Genomic DNA, 21,088 nt, shown 5'->3' with positions numbered 1-21,088 from the left:
GGGAAGAGAAATAATAGAGAAGGGTAGATGGTGGGATAAAGAGAAAAACATAGGTGGTGGGATTGAGAGAAGAGGGCAGGTGATGGGTTGGAGTGAGAAGGGCAGGAGTTGGGATACAGAGAGAAGGGCAAGCAGTGAGATAGAGAGAGGAGGGCAGGTTGTGGGTTGGAGTGAGAAGGGCAGGCAGGACAGGAGAGAAGGAGAGTAAGATGATAAAATCATTATTAGTGTTGATTATTTCTCATTTTGAACACCGAGCACCGAAGTCTCCTAAAAGTCCAGACCTGCCGTGGTCCTCGTTGTGAGTTATGGCTCCCCGCGGAGCGGAGCGGGGTCACCGTGGTCACCGCTCATCCGCAATTAGCCAAGAGCCGTAATTAGGAGCCGTAACTCATGTGTTTTCCATCAGTAATTATTTCATTCGTGCGCCGCGTCCGTTGCTGGTTATTTATGAAGCGCTTAAAGCTCCAGAGGCTGACGTGAAGAGAGCAGCCTGGATCCTAAATACCCCAAATACCCCCCACCCCATGAACTTACCTGCAAAATCCCACCGTGCCAAACGTATGAATTTATTTCAGTTCAGTTAACTCTGTAACTCTGACAGTCATGAAGTTGCGTGTGGATGATGGGAATGGAAGTCCCCACAATCCTCACCGTCTTGCAGGCTGTGAAGTAATGTCTACACATACATTGTTTATATTCACTGAGAGCCGCTTTAAACATTTCTTCCTCCAGCTCACCGTGCGAGCCGTAAATCCGCCGTGGCATGTTCTGGAGGTATAACACCCCCCATAACAGAACCGCCCCCCCCCCCCCGGGTGTTACTGACTTGTCCCCATACAAAGGGCAAATCACAGCAGTTCCCGATGCCGTAGAGGCAAAAGTAATGATTAACGTACAATGTCCCCCCCCCCCGGTCTCTGTATCATGGGTTAATCTGATCACATGACGCGCTGTCCCTTTAAATCGGTCATTTAAACCATCAGCTGTCTCCTATCCCAGCTCCCTCCTCTCTAACTAGCACCTTAACTCTCATCCGAGGTCAGGTGACCTTTGACTCCTTTTGCCTCCCCCCCATCCTTTCCGAGGTGACAGGCAGAGGTGGTCTGTGGAATTCCAGGTAATCACGTAGTTCTCTTCACAGCTCTAGTACCGAGGCTTGTAGGAACACTGAGGCTTGTAGGAACACGTCGAAATGCGCTGACATGCCTGCCTTCCGAGCCAGACCCTCACCCAACCCGACACGGCTGCGGCGTGCGGAAAAATACCTGTTTCCTAACCTTCCTAAATAATTAGACCATAAAAGGTAGCTAGAATCGTCAATTAATGCGGTTCTAGGTAACGTGGTTCTGGATTAAAGAGGACATTTTTTGTTGTACCAGATCTGGCTACCATGGGAGGCGTTATAAATTAAAATTCGGCATTTCTCCTGGAATTTTTTGGGGGGGCTTTAATGAAAACCCAGGTTTGTCATCAGTGGAGCTCTCGGAGGTCTCACCTAAGTAGGCATCTAGATGTCCACCAAAGAAATCAGGGTACCGGACAATACCGGGTTCCACCTTGCTGAGCTGCGCACGTTCTAGACCCAGCTCAATAAAGGTTGGAATTCGTCGGGCTATTATGAGGTTGGCGGAGGCTCGGAGACCAGGGTCAGCTCGGCAGCATCTGGCACCGGATGAATGAACCCCTTCACAAACGTTATTATCTCCCTGGAGCCTCCTGAGACAGCGTTTGGCAAGTGATCCAGAAATCGCTCCATAGGACCTACAGCCCCTCGAAAGGACCTTTTGGGGGCACAATTGGTCACAGAGTAACTTTAATAACCTCTTGCCCCACGGCCGAATGATTCAAATACCTAGGGTCGAATTACCCCGCTCTGTTGAGATGCCTCCTATCTTGTGGTGGAACCTGACGGGGTTCTAAGATCTTCTAAGATCTGAGAATCTGGAACCAGGCTGGCTTTGCTGAACCTCTCGATGTCTCCGAATGCTCTCCTTGGGAACGACCCCTCGTTTTCTTGGCTTTGGCAGATTTGATTCCGGCCTTTGATCGTCCACCGAGGTTGACGAGACGTCTAAGGAGCTGGCGTTGTGTTAGAACGTTCTTGGTAATTCATTCGCGCGCCCCCCTCCCCCGTGTCTGCTGTGAGATATTATCATTCACGCTTTATAATTCCATCGCTTTGATTCATCAACGCGACGAGCGGTCCTCGGAGAATAACACGGCGTGACGCGATATCATCTCATGTCAGATAAAATCATCTGTTTGACGGGCGTCCTCTCGATTCCGACAGGGAAATTCGCTCTCCGACTGTCTCGAGACCAGTCACCCAGTCACCTGCGGTCTCGTCGGAATCCCTCGCGTTGACCGCTGCTCGGCGGTCTCTCCCCATCTCCCCAGCTTCTTTGGTGCTGTTTTTTTTGATCTCCGGCCAACTCCGGAATTTTCGGGACATTCCTTCACATCCCAGAACAAAAGCTCCGCGTACCTCGAATTCTTCAGCCATTTTTTTTTTGGGGGGGGGGGGTCCGGAACCTAAAATTCCAAAATAAATTAAAAAATCTCCTTTATTTGCCCATAATGAGCACATAACATACGTATTAACCCCCGAATGGGTCCAGAGTCCCGGGTGGACAACCTCTAGCAGTGTCACCCATTAACCATATATTATCCATTGAATTAACTCCTTTCTGTCCTTATTGAATTGTAACAGACAGATCTAGAACGAATAATAACCAGGTTCGCAGGTCCTTATTAATTAAAGGTGCTGTTCCAATTAGACAAAGCTTTGGAAGCAATCAGTATGTAATCTGTAACTGGGAAGTTTATTTTATGGTTTGATCAGTAAATTGATTTTTAACCAGAAAAAAAAAGGATTCTTACTGCTTTACAAAAGGTAGACCCGGCGTTGATTGATTCTATAATGGGGATCGTTTTTTTTTGCACTTTACTTGTCCCTAGAGGGGAACGTTTCATCGTCTGTCTCCAAATCCCTGCTTGACTGTCAGGTAACTGTTTTTGCCCCCCAGTGTATCATTTGATGGCCCTGCCAGGGTCCGCACGTTTCGACAGCTAAACAATGGGAACTCATCTTCCTTAACGGGGGGCAATAAATAGCTATAGGGGTACTGAACACAGCGCTGTATACAGTAATATAACCCCCCAGCGCTGTATACAGTAATATAACCCCCAGCGCTGTATACAGTAATATAACCCCCAGCGCTGTATACAGTAATATAACCCCCCAGCGCTGTATACAGTAATATAACCCCCAGCGCTGTATACAGTAATATAACCCCCAGCGCTGTATACAGTAATATAACCCCCCAGCGCTGTATACAGTAATATAACCCCCAGCGCTGTATACAGTAATATAACCCCCAGCGCTGTATACAGTAATAACCCCCCAGCGCTGTATACAGTAATATAACCCCCCAGTGCTGTATACAGTAATATAACCCCCAGCGCTGTATACAGTAATATAACCCCCCAGCGCTGTATACAGTAATATAACCCCCAGCGCTGTATACAGTAATATAACCCCCAGCGCTGTATACAGTAATATAACCCCCAGCGCTGTATACAGTAATATAACCCCCAGCGCTGTATACAGTAATATAACCCCCCAGCGCTGTATACAGTAATATAACCCCCAACACTATATACAGTAATATAACCCCCCAGCGCTGTATACAGTAATATAACCCCCCAGCGCTGTATACAGTAATATAACCCCCCAGCGCTGTATACAATAATTTTGGGTGACTTTCCCGGCTCAAACCCCACACTGAGCTGATGCTTTATGGCGATGCTAATGAAGTCCGTTCCTTCATAGACTTCCATTAGTCAGAGAGTCCGATTGGGTGATTAAGACCGAGCCATTCTGTTGTTCCCCACAGGCAGTATGATAAGGGGTCGTGGTGTTTAGTAGATCGGGGATCAGATAACAGAGCGAGAATCATACAAAGGGCTGAAATGCAGCTGCCTGAAAACATTTATATTATGGGGGCAAAAACTACAACTGGGGTAAAGAAAAAGAAAACCGAGCAAAATTTACTAACTTTAATCTGATACTTGATGCTTTTCACACTTCTCGTGGTCAGAGTAAGAAATGATTTATTGCTTATCGATTTATATAGCACCGTCATATTCCGCAGTGCTGTACAATGGGGACGTAATAAGCATCGCATAACAAATTGGACTCCAAGAAACAAAAGGTGAGGAGGTCCCTGTCCAAACAAATCTTATCTGAAGCTCAGTTTATCTCGAGTCGCTATCACTTGGGATGAGCTCCACTCCACCAAACTCTCTGATTTTTATTGCATTATTTTCCGGTAAAACCTTGAAAATACTAAATAAATATATTTATGGATGTTTAGTGAATAACTTTGTATAAGTCACGATGATAAAGTCCGGTACGAACGACAGCTGGCGGGCAATCGAGGAGGCTTTCTTTACTTGGTCAATGGAAGGATCTGAACTTTTCAGATAAACAATTAACGGGGGAAATCCAACCCACTTCAGAGGAACAAACTGATGATATCAGGACACCAAAGGGAACAGATGGGAAGAGAGAGCGTAACGAGCTGGAGAGGGGGGAGAGGTCACTCATGGCCACGCAAATGGAGAGCTTCGCTCTGTTTTATTTCATGTCAACAAACTTCTCAGCCAAAAAAACCAGCGAGACACCCACTCCTTCCTATGAGATCAGTGGATTGGTGTCAGCGGTGGGATCCGTCGGAACTTTTAAGTTCAATCCAGCCTTATTCAGGCAAATCTAGATCGGTTCTTCGCTAGATATCGTCAGCCGTCCCACCGGCTATATTTTTTTTTTTCCAGTTTATGGCCATCATCATCCTCAAAGAGTAAACGGTAGTCCGACACCGATCCGGGGAACCACCAAGCTTTCCGCATACTTCAATTATTCCTTTTATTCTATTTTTCCTTTCATTTTTTTTTTAACCATAATTATTGTCATTACAAGGTAACTGAAGTGTAGAAACGACGTAGCGTAGGATCCTTCTGAAGTCTGCGGGGGGATAATTGACTTTAAAGGGTAATTCATTTGGATTGATCTTACTGACGTGTATCTCATGATGAGCTAAGAGCGTTCTTCTTATTATTTGTGCGTAAAGACTCTCCGATCGTTCTGGTTTTGGTAAAAAAAAATAAAAAATACCAACTTTATAAACCTCTTACATTACGGGTGAACAAGTTTCCATTCTTGACGTACCTATACTATGACGCGAAACGCGCCGGGACTTTCCAACTAATGCCTTTTACTCATTATATGTAACAGAACCGCGGGGTTTGACTTTAGAAACAAAGTAGCAATCTTCTGAAAGAAGGAAGAGGCTTGTCGACTAAATGGCACTCTGATTCCTACTTGGTATCCTTCGTACCGTGTATTGGACGACTGTCCTCTCCTTCCTATGCTGGGACCTCCGGCCACGGCTGCTATAATTAGAGCTGTCCGTCCGCTGGCGATAAGCGGCCCTTCCTGAGCGGCTTGACGTTCTCTACCCTTTTTTCGAGGGCCGTCGAGGCTCACCTTCCCGTCCCGTGGTTCTCAGGGGTTATACGCGGGGTGATTGCACTTCAGGCTTATAATTAAATGGATACATTTCCTTCTTCAAATGACATAATAGGGGCTAAAAGGGTCACCGCTGTCACGACGCTTCCTATTGGTCTGCGATCATTCCACATATGGAAGCAGGGGGGGGGGTAAGCAGGGGGGGTGACCATATGTCCCACATCCTGGAGGCATTGCATTATGGGATCAACGTAAAGTTTTTAAAGGGACCGTATACTTTGATTATGTGAAGGGGTTAATAAGACTTGTATATTCAACAACAGCTGGACAGCCCATATTTCCTCCCCGGTTCTAAAACGTACGTTTATAAAATATTGACTTTTTTTTTTTTACCATTTCCATGCGCAAAATGACGTGGAGTGTTCTGAGCGGCAGGACGGATACCACGGACGTCATCTCTTTCGTATATTGATACACAAGGGGTTTTTTTGTTGCCAGGGGCAGATACAGGCAGGTATGGGGTTAATTCCGCTCCAGCTGTCTGAGCTGCCTACACATGGGGGTGGGGGATGACCTGGCAGCCATATGTCCCGGTGCCCCCAGGGCAGGCATACTTGGGCACGATTGTTCAAATGCCTCTTGTCTTTTTCTAATCCTTTTGAGTCCGGAGGGGTCTGGAAGACTTTGCGGGGTAATTTCTCGGTTTGGCCCCTTCTGGCACACAATAGGATATGGGATATACTCCACCATCCTTTTTAACCTCTTTATTGCCGGGACACAGCCAACCCACCAGATCTGGGCAAAAACCTTTGCAAAGTTTGTGCTGATTTTGGTGTTTTTTTATAATTTATTTTTTTTACTTTTTTTGTATGGTTTATGTGTTAAATGAGTTGCCAGCAATGAAATTGTAATACATTGTGATCAGCTGCTCGTCAGACCTCTGAAACACCAGAATCATTTAAAATCAAACATCCGACCACTTCAAAAAGTACGGCTTGCAGGGAGGCTTCTAAAATAAGAATGGCGGACCTTGGTCTGACCAGCCCACCTATGCAAAAGTAAGCCTGGTGGTCTGCGCAGTTACCTGTGGTTAAGGGATAATGTTGAGACCGTCTGCCGCATTCCGTAACCATTTTTAGACAAAGAGACATCGCGGGTGTCAAAAATGTTATTATGCAAGATTTTGGCTCGATGTGCTCCTTTATGATTAAACCTTATATGGAGTTATATGGTGGAGAGCACTCGGTGATTTATATTGTGCTAAAAAGAATAGAAGTTACAATTTCCCCCCAAAAAACATCAGACAGGGCATGTTTATCCAGAGTACGTGGGTACAAAATGGTCTAGAAGAAGATGTTACGGAGGAACGGGACCACAGTTTGTAGAACTTCTACTCAGAGGGGACATGGTTACTGTTACTGTCCGAATCCCTTATATATTCTTTGTAATGATTCAGAAGGAACAGACCACCGAGGTCTTCAAAGCTGATGTGGCTTTAAGCCTTTCTTCCCACAATGACCCACTAAAACCTATAGCCTTCTACTATAGGCTCCATCTTCTCTTCGGCTAACAGGACTAAGTCCATTTTCCTTATTCATTTCTTTCTATAATAAATCCTGTAAGCACCATTAACTTAAGCACCCCTATGCCTCATCCCTATGAAGCCCCACTGTGATGGACCCTCAAACTCTTTCTTCAACCCATCCTCCCCTTCTGTTGGAAGACACTTGCTTGATAGTCTTTCACCTTCTAATTACCCCTATAAGTGATATCAATGTGTTAATGTCCTACTTATGATATATTTTAAGTGTTTTTTGCGTCCGGTTTTGAGATATTAATCCGGTTTCTTGTGTGTTTTCATATTCCGCAGCTCTGAAGAGATCTTTTGACATGGAGGACGTCGATGACACTCCTGTGTTTTCTCCGACTTCTCCACTCAACTCTGCATTTAGCCCTGCTCCGGCCAATGTTATCCGCACAAGCAATGGAGAGAGACGAGTATCTGCAGGGTCCCACCAGCCGCTCTACCAGTCCCGTATTAGTATCAGTTCCAGCTGCAGCCCGGCTCAAAGTCCGGTTCTAAAGACCAGAATCACCAGTAGTTTATCCTTTAACCGAGGGACTATGCAAATGGCCAAAACCAATGGAAATTCCAACCAAGGCCTTACTCGGGTCTCGTCTTTCCAAACACAACTGAACCCCACTGGATTTTCTTCTTCTACAACTGGAAGCGACAGTGAAAGCCTTCACAGTTCCACCTCCAGCCTAGAGTGCCCACCAGCCACCAAACCTTTTCACCAGATACGTCCTACGCAAATGTCAGTAGGCCAACAAGGCTCAAGCATCACCGTTTCCAATATTTCTAGCCCCATCCTGAAGAAGTTCTCTTCTCATGGCAGTGTATTTCACTCTGAGGTCGAAAGGCCCGGTGTCCACCTTGTTCCAGTGACTGCCGACAACCACAGTTCTCTGCCATCTCTGGACTTGCATATTGCCGAGGACCATGTTCCAGATCTGGTCCCTTCTCCAGATGCTGGATATCCACCATCAGAGGGTTGGAGTTCCCCAACCGAAGGGTATAAACGGCCACAGTCTAGAAGCAGCAAGTCAGTCAGTAGGGAGCCTTCATTCTCCTCCTCTTCATCCTCTTCCTCGCCACCCGCTGATGCTCCCATTAACTGCACTTCTTCACCGCCTCCTCTGTTTGGGCCTTTGCAACAAACCACTCTCCAAAAATTCCCAGTTAGTTTCCAAGGTCCAGTCGTTAAGTCTTCCAATGGTCCTGTCTCAGAACAGATTAACAAACCGCTGCCAAGGACGCAGCTGAGAGTAAACCTGAACGCTATACCTGGCCAAGGTCCTCGAGTAAATAGAGAAAAAAACGAAGTACCGTTCAAGGATCAACTTCAAGGGACATCCCTAAGTAGAACCCCAAGTGGCACAAATTCCAACCCTCATAGGTCACCATTTATAGGTTCTCGCATGCGCTCACAATCACTCCAACAGGAATCGCTTCCAGACTCCAATCTTGACCAACCAGCCAAGCAAAGAGAAATGTCATCTTCAACTGAGAGACTCCGATCCATGATGCAAAGGGCCAACTCGTTTAATAAGACAGACAGTGCCTCCTTCCAAAGGTCGTGCTTCCAAGAAGCCCCAGCCGGTCTGAAGCCACTCGCTTACACGGGTGTCTCAACGAAAAGTGTCTCAGAAGCAGCTTCCCAAGCAAAGTCTTCGGTCTCCTCTAGAATTCAAGGCTACAATACCCCGACATCTGTATCCTGTACTCAGGACAGCCAGTTTAACAGGAGGGTTAAAGAGGAATCCAGAAACGGTATTCGCTCTCTTAACCAAGGCTTACAGAATGATCGTCAGAGTGAAGTCGAAACTCCTGGAGTCCATCCCAGCCAAGATCCTCCAGCGACATCGAGATGCACCGAAGACGTGGGCCAGGCAAGGACACAAGTTACAGAATCCAGGCTTGAAGGTAAGAGAGACTTTGTCAACAATGACTCTTCTTCGCACGGTGAACGGGTCTAGGGCCGTCTCGGTGGGACATCATTTTGATGGATACTGTAAATAATGGCAAGAAAGCGATCCAGGAATCTGTCTCTTTTTTATAAATGTGTATTTAAAACTTTAGGTAAAAAAATGTATTTCTTATCTGTGGGAGAGACGCATATTTGGGCAAAGTGTCTTTTTAATCCAAGCCATAGAACTTAAGATGCTACCTAAAAAGATACCCTGGGGGCCAAGGGGATGTTTCAGTAACTTAAGAAGCCTCACAATCGACAGCGAGGGTCAAGCACGGACTGGCCATCTGGCACAAAGGGCAAATGCCCAGTGGGCTGCTGGCCGACACAAACTTGATCTGCTGCTCCGGCAGCGTGACGCATAATCCAGCCCCTGGCTACCGGCCTTAAAGTGCCGGAGACCGCCTTGTCATCTACAGCCTGCCCCTGGTGAGGGCAAATACATTTAATTGGGATGATCTGGATAGTGTTGTACTTGCCAGAAAGGGTAAGGATCTGCCACCTTAGCCGGAAAATCCACCCCTTTACCCTCAGAGAATCTGCCCCTTCACCCTGGAAATCTGCCCCCTTTTACCCTCAGGATGTGCCCTGTCACTGAAAGATGGCGGTAAATCTTAGGGTCCCCGGTATGATGGGGAATATCTTCAGATCAGTAAAATATGCGCCTGGGAGTTAAATCACCCCTGACTCGCAGGACATTTTACCGCGGCGGCATTTAAAAGCATTTTTTCGATGATTGTTTCACTTCTTTCGGTGCCGCCTTCACAAAATAAAGATTTTGCTTGTAAACTGGGATGTTTGCCTGCGGCTGAGATCGCAATCTCCCCCCCCCAAGACGATGATTAACGCGGTTTGAAGTTTTACGAGGCAGAAAAAAAAATGAGATTTCTTCCTTAAATGTTTTCTAAATTAGATAAATTCAGATTCTTTGGGAAATCTCTCTGATTATTGATAGATTATTGATAGATTATTGATACGACGCCAACTCCCTGCGTTCACTAAAACCACGATCACGGCCAGGTGGCTTTTTTGTAGCATAAACGAAAAATGCGTGGATCGCCATTACTTTTGTCAAATTCATTTATTTCATTTTTATGTAAAAATACAGATTTTTTCTCCAATTTACCTGTTTTTTCTGTAATTTGTCTGCATTTTTTGTTGGCACTTCTGCCCACGATTTTGCGGGGTTCCTACACCCCATTTGGTGGCCAAATTCCGAGATAACCCCCCGATGGTTATAACACTGCGGACTGGCTCAGGGAGACCCCCAAAGCCTTGTCCAATATTTCCCACCCTTATAACGCAGTTATGACTCCCATTCTGAGATGCGCGGGGGCCACTGCTGGTGGGTGGGAGAGCGGCTCGGTGGAACCTGCTGGAATAACGTTTGGATGTTTTCCCAGTTTTTGGGTAAGAGGGTCGTAGAGGGTGGGCGAGGTGTTTTTTTTTCATCTACCCCCCTTGGCATAAGAAGGCATTCCCTTTTTCGTGTCTCCTGGGCTAACGCGAAGGAAGGGGGAAGAAAGTGCGTGATGGAGGAGGGCAATGCGGTTGGCTTCCGGCCCCGACAATTTCAAACTTTAATTCCTCGCCTACCCGAGAAACAGATAATACATCGCTTGGTGCTGCGCATGGATCAGACTCCACAAACTTTCTATTATTTGACTCTCTGGTGCTATTTGTTGACCAGACTTCACGTACTTTCTATTTTGTGACTCCCTGGTGCTGCGCATGAATGAGACTCCCTGTACTTTCAATTTTTTTGGGCTCTCTGGTGCCTCCTTTTCCCGGTCCCCCCGTCCTCCCCATCTCGCTGGTCCGGGTTCCGCTGAGTATTAGTCCATGTCAGTGTCAGGCGGTGAGTCCGCCCGGGGCGAGTTACGTACGAATCCCATCGAGTCTTTATGTTTCCTGTGTTTATTATGGCAGGGATTTGGGGCCTGGTGTACTTAGCGCAGGCCCCGCCGCCCCGTGCAGCTGTATAAACAAGCAACGTGCCCATTGTGTGTCACACAGCACACAATCACAGCACCCGGGTATTGTTCTGCCCCGGCACAAGGGATTCTGGGGGAATGCTTAATACCCTTTGAACGTTAAAGCTCTACAAACGCCACCTTTGACCCTTTCATTCTTGTCATTCCAGCTTCCCAAAGTGAATAAATAAAATGCATTTGATTCCGGCAATTAGCGGGTTAAAGGTGGGAGAAGCATTGTGTGCGCTCGGTAAGGGAGGTGAAAGTACCTGAGCAGGTAAAGGGTGCGTACGCGGGCCCATATGATGCTCAAGTCTGACAAGTTCCTTTAGGGGCCCCAAATTCCTGACCCCCTCCCTCCCTTGTTCCCCTTTTTTTTCCCCGGAATTACCCTCTCTCCTCCCCAAGAGTTCCTGGGTATGATTATAATGAATAATTAGGTCATAAAAAACATGAAATAGGGTCATTACGAAAATCTCCATTTTTCGTACAAGTGTATACATTTTGCAGTTTACACATCCGGCCACTTAGTGAATTCAGCAGCTCAGACCCTGAAGCGTCCAAAAAAACGGATATCTAAACTGCTGAATTCCTATCGGCCCGAATCCATCTGAGGTCAGGCAGAAAACGGGAAAAAAAGTTTTAAAAAAGTTTAAAAAATGGAGCCAGGGAGTTCCTCGTCCGCAGAATGATGGATCTGGAGCTAAGAACCTTCTGTCAGAGACGAGAAGAGCCGGGAAGCGATGGTTTAAGGAACCGTTTGAGGGCTGACAGGTGAGACAGATGAGAGACAGCTCAGGAAATATATAGACAGGTGAGGAGAGCGCGGCTGAGCGGGGGGGGGGCAGAGAGCGCCAGTCAGTCCTGCCTAATGGCATCGCGCAGGCACGGGGAGGTCAGACGCAGGTAACATTTTTTCCTTGAACCCAAAGAATTTAATAAATTGGAAGCATGCGATGTTCCTCTCACACGAGACAGCGCCGGGGAAGATAAAGCACGTGGCACGAGTCGTATATCTGACAGCGGAGGACGACCCCAAGATAAATGTTTCCACCATCATGGAATGTTTTATCGAAGGCCCCCATTGGTGATTTCAACGAAAAAAACTCGGGAAGGTTTAACCCGTAGCTGCTAGAAACTGCCTGGAGGTTAAATAGTTATAGTAGAGGAAGTTTTAAAATTACTGAGAGGGTGGAAGGTAAGTGGAAGAGCCTCTCAGGAGAAGTGGTAGATGGTAATACAGTGAGGGGACTTAAAAACCGGTGGGATAGGAACCATTCGTGTCGTTCGTGCTGTAAAGACTCAAACATTAATCAGTCGTTGGTCTCGTCTTAGATTCAGGAGCCGTATGTCTATCCCATGCATGTTTAACTCCACTCACTGTATTACCCTCTACCACCTCTGCTGAGAGGCTGTTCCACTTATCCACCCCCCCTTCGGTGACATATTTGAGGAGTCACCTAACTCTAGAGCTGTAGGTTCTTCATGATATTTTCCATGGAGAGTCTCCCGCCTTGTTCTCTATTTGTGTCTCCCATAGGGTGGCCCTTGAACCTACCTGGGGGCCCCCAGACACCCCTGACAAACGGGCCTTTCATCAAATTGTTGCCGAGGCCCTTTAAAGGAGGCAATTAGTCCGTGTAATTCCTTAAATGTATTGATTTAGACATCGCCCTCTTATTGACCACAAGGTTCTGAAAGGACGACAAAGCCTTTAATTTACCCCTCCTGTCATATTCACACAGGGTCTAATGCCCCCCCCCCCAGCTTTAAATTGATTTACTGACCTCTAGAAGGTTAGAGGAAACAACTATTAATTGACTGAGTACATAATCATTAACAGTAAATACAGACAAAGCCAGTACGGGGTCGGAATCCTCTTCTTCTGACGTCATGGAGAACATGTCCATCGTGGGACCAACCATGGATGACGAGGATAAAGTCCACTACACAGTGTGGGGGGGTACATTCTAGAGAAAATCCATAATAACCAATAGTTTTCATGACAATAAAGGGGTTCTGCGCTGGTTTGCCGCTGGGTTCTAAGAGTCATTGGACTTATTGTCTTCTGTGAAGGATCTCCACAACGTCGCGCTTCCCAGTGCAGCTCGTTAGTCGGGACGGCGGCCAAGCCGATGCCCTAAGCCGACCCGATCCACGACGTTACAAATGTTTACAACCTTAGCTTGGCTGCGACCCATTCCGAGACCAGGAGAAAGACCTTGGCAAGAGACGCCGCGCTTTGTAGCCATATAATTAGCCGGTTAGGGTATAATTTCCCTCGGAGGATGTATATAATTACATTGAATTTTAATGACAAGCGTTCCTTTAAGTTACTTAGAATAAGTTCATCTCGGGATACTTTGTCATTTTTTGGGGGGGAATCCTCCAGCGCAAGTCGGATGAAAATCCATAACAATGAAAGTACTGCGTGTCGAATATTTATTACTAATCGGCGATTTATGGCGGCTTTGGCTAGCGAGCCAAGGGAGGGTCACGTGTTCGGTTTCCCGTAATCCGGTCATTAGTCTTGTCCAAGATAGTGAAACGGTTAAGTTTTGTTTGGCAAGTGTGAAGAGCACCGATGATGTCATACTGCCACCTTGTGTCTGGTGGCTGTCCTCCACAGTCATGTTGCTCTGTCCTTGAGTACCCTTTAAAGGGGCTTTTATTGAGACCTAATCAGAAAGAACCCCAAGGAGCGCAGCTGATACTTTGTTACTTAACTACTTTTGGGAACAAGGCCAAGCCCGAGTAAGGCAGCTGCGAGAGGAACATCTGGAAGTCAACAAGAAAAGCCATCAGAGATGAGAGATGTCTTTTGGAATGTCCTCGACGGTCTCATCTCTCCCCAGTCTCAGACACTTCCAGATCTCTCGCGCATGCACACGCTCACTCACGACTTATGAGTTTCTGGAAAAAACAATGAAACGCTGGGTAATTATGATTTACGCCGCGCCTCTGTGCTCTCCTAGGATTTTTAATAGATGTAGGTAAAGTGGAACAGCCTCCCAGCAGATGTGGTAGAGGTTAATACAGTGAAGGGATTTAATCATGCATGGGATAGGCGTACGGCTCCTGAATCTAAGACATCAGACCCATCCGGCCCCCGTCTAGTCTCCCCGTTTCTCCTGCTGTAACGACTCAAACCTTAATCAGTTGCTGGTCTCGTCTTAGATTCAGGAGCCGTATGTCTATCCCGTGCGTGTTTAATCCCCTCACTGTATTACCCTCTACCACCTCTGCTGGGAGGCTGTTCCACTTTTCTACTACCCTCCCAGTAAAGATAGTTACAAAGTTGCCAACCGCTAATCTGTGCATTGGAAGGATGTAGATGAACATCTGGTAGCCTCCTAACCCAATGTTGGCCGATCCGTTAATCTGTCCGCCTATTACAACGTGTTCCAGGTTAAGGTTTGACTTTGATTTAATTAGAGAAGAGTTTCCAGTGATTTTACCAGATGCACCGATCATCAGATCCTTTAACCCTAACTGGACTTATAGGCCGTTTCCTGCGGTTTCTATACACATTATCGGGGCTTTTAGGGCTGCAGAACCCTGCGATCCCCTCATACCCAGCAAACATTCTGACCTCCTAGAAAAGAGGGGCAACAGGGAAGGAATGGGGGTACAGGGACTTCGGGTCCATGGAGAGGATTTAGGATGAACATTAATCTTTACTGATTATTGTGCAAATACCGCTTTATAAAATGAACTTGAGGAAGCCGAGGAGGATTCTCTTGACAAAGGATTCGGCTTGTGAGGTGATTTAATCAAAGCTAATAAGCCGTTTCCTTCAGCGAGTGCTGTTGGCACAAATCCACCGCCCTAAAGGCTCGGCGACCGGTGCCAAAAGCAATCTGGCAGCTCGTTTACGCGTGGCTTCGTGGTGGCTCCAGTCAGTCTCTGCCTCATTACCTGTCAGTAGCGAATACCCCCTAAAGCAGATCTCTCGACTTTGAGGTTACCTGAGACAGTCCCAACGCTTTCAGTGTCTGGAAGGAGTAGAAAGCCCCATGCTACAAGGTTTAACCCTCCCGACACACACACTGTCGAAGCCTAATTCGCCTGAAACATTATGAGAAGCCACCTTAGATGCACAGTTCCCGCAGCCGCCCAATGGTTGCTTTGGGTTTTTTGGGGTCATCATCACTCTTTTTTTTGTACATTTCACTTTATGAAGCCCCTGGTAGGGTCATAACAAGTTCTTGGTGTCCAAGGTCAAAAGCCCAATGATGTGCTCCAGGAACTAGTTGGACAGTAGAACGCACCATTACCCATTTAGACTTGTTTCACTACGGCCATGCAAATATTTTTCTACTTGACTTCAAGACTCCATTCCTATCTCCTGTATCTCATGAGAGCCAACCATGTCTATAGAAGAAGGCACCTCCATTAAACCTTTACGTCTCTAGAAGTTCACTGAAGGTTCCGAGGCAGGCCTGGACTGACCATCCCGCGCAAATGCCAGGTGGGCCAGTGGTCCATATGGCCAATTACTTCCAGTAGATGTGGTCTTGTATTGCGCGGCCACCAGCTGGAGACTCAAAGCCACAAATACGTCATGTGGCGGCTGCTGGCCTTAAAGGTCCAGGTCCAATTAGTCACCCCCCACCCTCGGTTCAGCCAGTTCTGAGAGTGAAGACCCTTTGAAAAATTTGAAATATACAACACATTGTAATGTTTTTAATTTAAAAACGTAACAATCGCATTGCGGAATGGTGGGCTTAACATTATCCCGACACCCGAGCGTCTCCGCAGACCCCAAAGGCTGGATCTAGACGTCCATTGAGCCATTTTTAGTTGTGATACAGCTCTGCTTAGTGTCACCTCGTTTGACCCCCCCTGCCTGATGATTTAGGATGGGATGGGAGACCCGTATATATTTTGTCAGAGCTCTGTTCTGCAAACCTTCAAAGGGCGTTCAGTGTTTTTTATGAATGAAGGGATGGGTCGGAGGTCAAAGAGGGTGTGAGGAGCCACTTCCTGGAACAACTGACGGGGTGTGAGGGGGGTAATGAGACAACAGGGGGAAAAAGGGGAAAAGTAAACAGACAGATAATGAAGGAGGAGAGAGAGGCCAAGGAGAAGTTACTAAAATAGTGGCATTAACTCTTTCGGTCCCCCCATCTATAGAATATATTTATGCTGTTCTGGTATAAACTGAATAGATTTATTATTTTAAGTAAAATCCAGGGACATTTTTATTGTAAATATAACAGAACCGGGATGCCTGAACGTGTACATTCCTCTCACGCTATGCCAATATTATTTACCCCAATTACCTAGGCCAAAGTACACATTTTTTATAAATTTTTTATGACAAATTATATTACAAAGCTAAATTATTATTTCACTAAAATATTGGAGATATAATTAGCACTTAAAAAAACGTCAAAAATGGAACCAGGGCACCTAAATCGAGATTCCTACATGCATTTTAAATGTAATGCTATTAAAATATATTAATATATATATATTTATCTGTTCCCCCAAAAAGAAAAAAAATCAAAATCCAAATTAAATCCAAATTTAAGGCAAATTATTTTTATTACAAAATGTAATTTTGTATCAGAGAAAAATGACCAATAATGCTGTTTTGTTGCAAATATTTAATATTCTATTCCTTTATTACATCGCCTGGACGTAAAACAGATATTTAAAAGTCGGCATCAGACGGAGCGCAGAGAACTAACCCCCCCCAGAAACCGCCGGCTCTGTCGGTGCATCTGGACTGAATAAATATTAGTGCAGCGTCAGCCAGACGGTACCCGGCTTTTGTTACAAGGAAGCTCTGTTTGCTCGAGCCGGTGGGAAAAGGGTCTTAAAGAAAACGAGCCGGCGATTCTTTCACCCCTCCTACCAAACTACGGCCGAGTGTATATTTTCCTGACAGAGAAGTTTAAACATGGCTGTCATCTGGAGTTTTTAAGGAAAAATGTCTGGCTTTAGAATTCATTTCTATTTTTTTTTATTTAAATACATTGCTTATGTTGGGTCCGATCTTGTAGACCAGCGGTCCTCAACTTCCACCCGTATATTCTATTGTAAGGTCATACCGTGGCCACCAAGTATTGACATTAATGAGTAACTAAAACGGGAGTTTAGAACCCAAAGTTTTAGTGAATTTGGAAATGAGGTCAGAGTTCCAGAGGATTTAGTCTTATCTTATAAACGCTGCCTGTGTTTAAGGCTATCCTGGTGTAGCGTGTTCATGGAGAACAGAGAAGTGTAAGGAGATGCTTTAAAATCCAACCACCCGGATGGGCCACCTGCTTCCCGTCTTCCGCTACTATCTGCCCCTGTAACAAAATAACAAATGTCTCCGTTTAATGGGGACACCCGGAATGTAGAAACATTGTGTCTCCTACACATTCCATGAGCACAATTTAACTATCATTAGGATTATTATTAGGATTATTATAATCATTATGTTCAGTAGTTGCCTTGGGCTGCATTACCGGAGGGCGCCTGCGGGTGTCACTGCATCGAACCAGCGTCATCATCACATGAAGAGGAGCTTCTATCCACAAGAGGCTCACGTCGACCGCGTTACCAACGTTTATACGTTGTGTTTAAATGCTGTCCGTTTAACTTTTTTAAAAGGTAGTCTGTGCCGCCGTTCAGTGCTGTGCGGGTCACCGTTACTACGTTGCGAGGTAGCGGTGGCACGTGTGATGTCCGTCTACTCGCCCGTTTCTCCGGCCTTAAAGACTGAAACCTCAATCAGTCGTTGGTCTCGTCTTAGATTCAGGAGCCGTATGTCTATCCCATGCATGTTTAATACCCTCACTGTATTACCCTCTACCACTTCTGCTGGGAGGCTGTTCCACCTATCTACCACCCTCACAGTTGGCCCTGGACACCCGAAATGTTGGGGGTATGCCGAGGTCCCATGCAGGTTTTGTGCTGTGCTGACAGGGATGTCCTTTCAAACCCGTTTTAAAGAACCATCGCTTTCCATATTCAACTAAAACCCAACAGAAACTCCGCCAGACCCAAATCAGGACCCAGACATCTGCCTTCGGATGACGGATTCCTGTTTAGACTCCTCCAGGCAGCAGAAGAGCCGTTATCAGAGAAATATGTTACTCTTCCGTGATAAGGTTCTCTGAAGTCTACAAAGTATCACTAAGTGAGCCATTATGCTGCCAGTTTTATTTCTTATTATTTGGGGAGGAATTTCACCATCTTAACCCTTTCACTGATCTTCCTAGCCCCGTGGCAACAAGGAATTACTCCGCCACAAGCCGCGCCAGGACCATAAAAGAGGAGGCCACATGATCCTCGGAAATGCCCCCCCGGACAAAAGATTTTTAATAGAATGCTTAAAAAAAAGGCAAAGAAATCAGTAAATGGCCCATTCTGCATTCCGTGACATCATCCAGTTCTCGATGACATAAATAAAGCAATGCAGATACATTTCTGTCTTTTGTCTAGAATGTGACCCCCTCTTCAAAGTTCCCCGTTTCGCCCTCCCCTCCCCCACGCCAGTTATTTATACAGGGATTCTCCTCTCGACTGTTTGAGTGCTTTTTCTCAGTAAAATAGTTTTTGAGCCAAAAATTTACTAAACTGGGATGTTTAAAAAAAATGGCTGGGTCGCTGCGTTCTGAGCACGCCAGCCAAAAAAGTCATTATTATAGAATCCATCGAGTTACGTTCAGCAGATCCGCCATTATCTCGGCCGGCGGGAATTTCTGCGCTTACGATATCTCGTTAAAAAAAAAGTGTCATTTCTACGGAAACGACTCTTTTAAGGGAGAAATGGGTTATTTGATGAGTAATTTAGATACTGAAAGAGAAAGCGAGAATCCGGTTGAGAGCGGCTGATGAATGTGGAGAGGAACGCGTTCCTCGGACGAGGTGGTAATGGACAACTTCTTTTATATCATCTCAGAGAAGAGATGGAACCTTGGAGATGAACGCAGAATAAAGACCCCGAGCTTCATCTTCTCCGTTGCTCCATCATCCGGGGTCAGCACTCGGCGGTGACCTCCAGGCCAAGGAGGACAAATACTTTTTCCCTGGGCATCAACGTTCGCTCTGGGGGGATTTATGTAAACCCCCCCCCCCCCCGTAAAGAAATTTCAACCCTTCCCCAAGCTCTACACAACATAACTATGATGGGAAATCTGCAGGAGGGATAGTAGGGGGTGGTCAGGCCCGGACTGGGACAAAAAATAGGCCAGAGCAGCCCATTTTTACTTATTTATTTATTGTTAAAGCCCACCCTTCATGTAGCATCTTTTCATTCACTCATTCACACAAATCATTAACACATTCATTAATGCAGTCTCACAAATCATTCAAGCAATTCATCCACACATGAATTCATTAATTGTCATACGCATTCACACAATTCATCCACACATTTATTCATTCATTCTCATACGCATTCACACTACCCCTTCTCCCCATCTTATCTGCCCCTTTTCACTATGTACCCCTTTTCACTATGTACCCCCTTCCCCACTTCTCAATATGTACCCCCTCTCACTATCTATCCCCTCTCCCCATTTCTCACTATCTAACCCCCCTCTGCCCCTTCTCACTGCACCCCCCCTCCCTCACCCTACTTACCTTGTTGCCGGAGCAAGCAGCAACTGCGACCGGGCCCGCGGCAGGGCCGGATTGACTTAGGGGCTGATGAAGCTGCAGCTCCAGGCACCTACCTTAAAATAGGCCCAGTCTGGGCCTATTTTAAGGTAGGGGCCTGGAGCTGCAGCTTCATCAGCCCCTAAGTCAATCCGGCCCTGCTGCGGCCCGGCCCACCGGGCAAATGCCTGGTGTGCCCGATGGCCAGTCCGGGCATGGGGATGGTAGATAAGTGGAACCGCCTCCCAGCAGAAGTGGTAGAGGGTAATACAGTGAGGGTATTAAACATGCATGGGATAGACATACGGCTCCTGAATCTAAGACGAGACCAACGACTGATTAAGGTTTGAGTCTTTACAGCAGATGAGACGAGCGACTAGACGGGGGCCAGATGGGGGCAGATCTGCCAGCAAATGCCTATTCTGTAGCTATAGACCCTGAATCTAGAAGGGGTAATAGCCAGACCCTTGAGCCCTCCAATCAGCACGAAGCATGGGATCGTACGGATTGCGCGCAGTTTATTTATAGGGTTAAAAGATTTGCCCCAATCTCAGAAATACATTTCCGGAGGGGGAGGGGCTGAATTTTTAAATGCATTAAATTTTTTTTAATAATTCTTCCGGGTTGAGATGCTGACTTTTCTATTAATATATTTATAGAAATAATGTATTAAGGGGAAGCGGTGACATCGCGCATGAAACAGGAAGGCCACATGCAGGGACGCCGGGGGGGGGGCGACTCGCTCTGTAAAAGGGACAATTATGGGGTTTTTTATCTTGAGTTTTCTTGAAATTAGCATCTTTGTGCGAGTTTCCCGCTCTTATCGCCCCGCAGTAATCAGTACGGAATCTTTATGGAGAATTAAGACATTTGTGGGTTCTTATAAACCCTAATTAGCTCATTTTGTTTGTTGAGTCGCGCCCTGCTGCTAATGCCCGGGGCTGGTAGCCATTTACCCTGAAAAGAAGCCCACTGCTGCTTTAATAGTAAGGAGGGGTTTTTTTTTTGCCCCGTAAGATTTGGGAATGGGCTTTTATCTGGTGCATTTTTGAGCACTTGGTATGACCCAGCAACACATTTGATAAATATATATATACCCCCCTGTGCCGCCCCCTTTAAAAAAAAAGTAGTGTTTGACCAATAGGATCACATCTTAATCCTCTATATAGCATGCCCTGGTATAGAGCCAGACCATAAAAATCCAACCTTCTTTTACAGTTATGATGGCTTGACTCTCGTTTCCCTCCTCCATTGGGAAGAGGTTCCATGCACCAACCCCCTCTGCTGTAAACCGATACCTTTCCATACACCCCGCCGGCCTCTTGTTCTGGGGCCACTCCAGTCCTGTTCGTTTCTCATCGCATTTCAAGTCCGTGAATCTCAATGACTTTCCTCAAAAGGACGAAATAGAAAGCAAAGGGGAGAACTTTATGTTAATTAGATAGAAAATA

The 21,088-nt window shown here is 46.2% G+C and overlaps 1 protein-coding gene across 1 annotated transcript in view; it reads left to right on the top strand.

Moving 5' to 3' along the window:
• The window catches only part of LOC149285730 (uncharacterized), a 43,239-nt gene that overhangs the window by 9,334 nt on the left and 12,817 nt on the right, over positions 1-21,088 (top strand). The window contains exon 3 of the mRNA XM_089494821.1: positions 7,404-9,020. Within this exon, the coding sequence (XP_089350947.1) occupies positions 7,404-9,020 (1,617 nt within the window). The remainder of the gene's footprint in view (positions 1-7,403; positions 9,021-21,088) is intronic.

Source organism: Sceloporus occidentalis, unplaced genomic scaffold (assembly GCF_023333645.1).
Source record: "Sceloporus occidentalis isolate IW3139 unplaced genomic scaffold, rSceOcc1.0.p SCAF_76, whole genome shotgun sequence".
Taxonomy (NCBI): Eukaryota; Metazoa; Chordata; class Lepidosauria; order Squamata; family Phrynosomatidae; genus Sceloporus; species Sceloporus occidentalis.
Note: the sequence above shows the minus strand (reverse complement) of the source record. Positions and strands in the feature narration are given on the sequence as shown.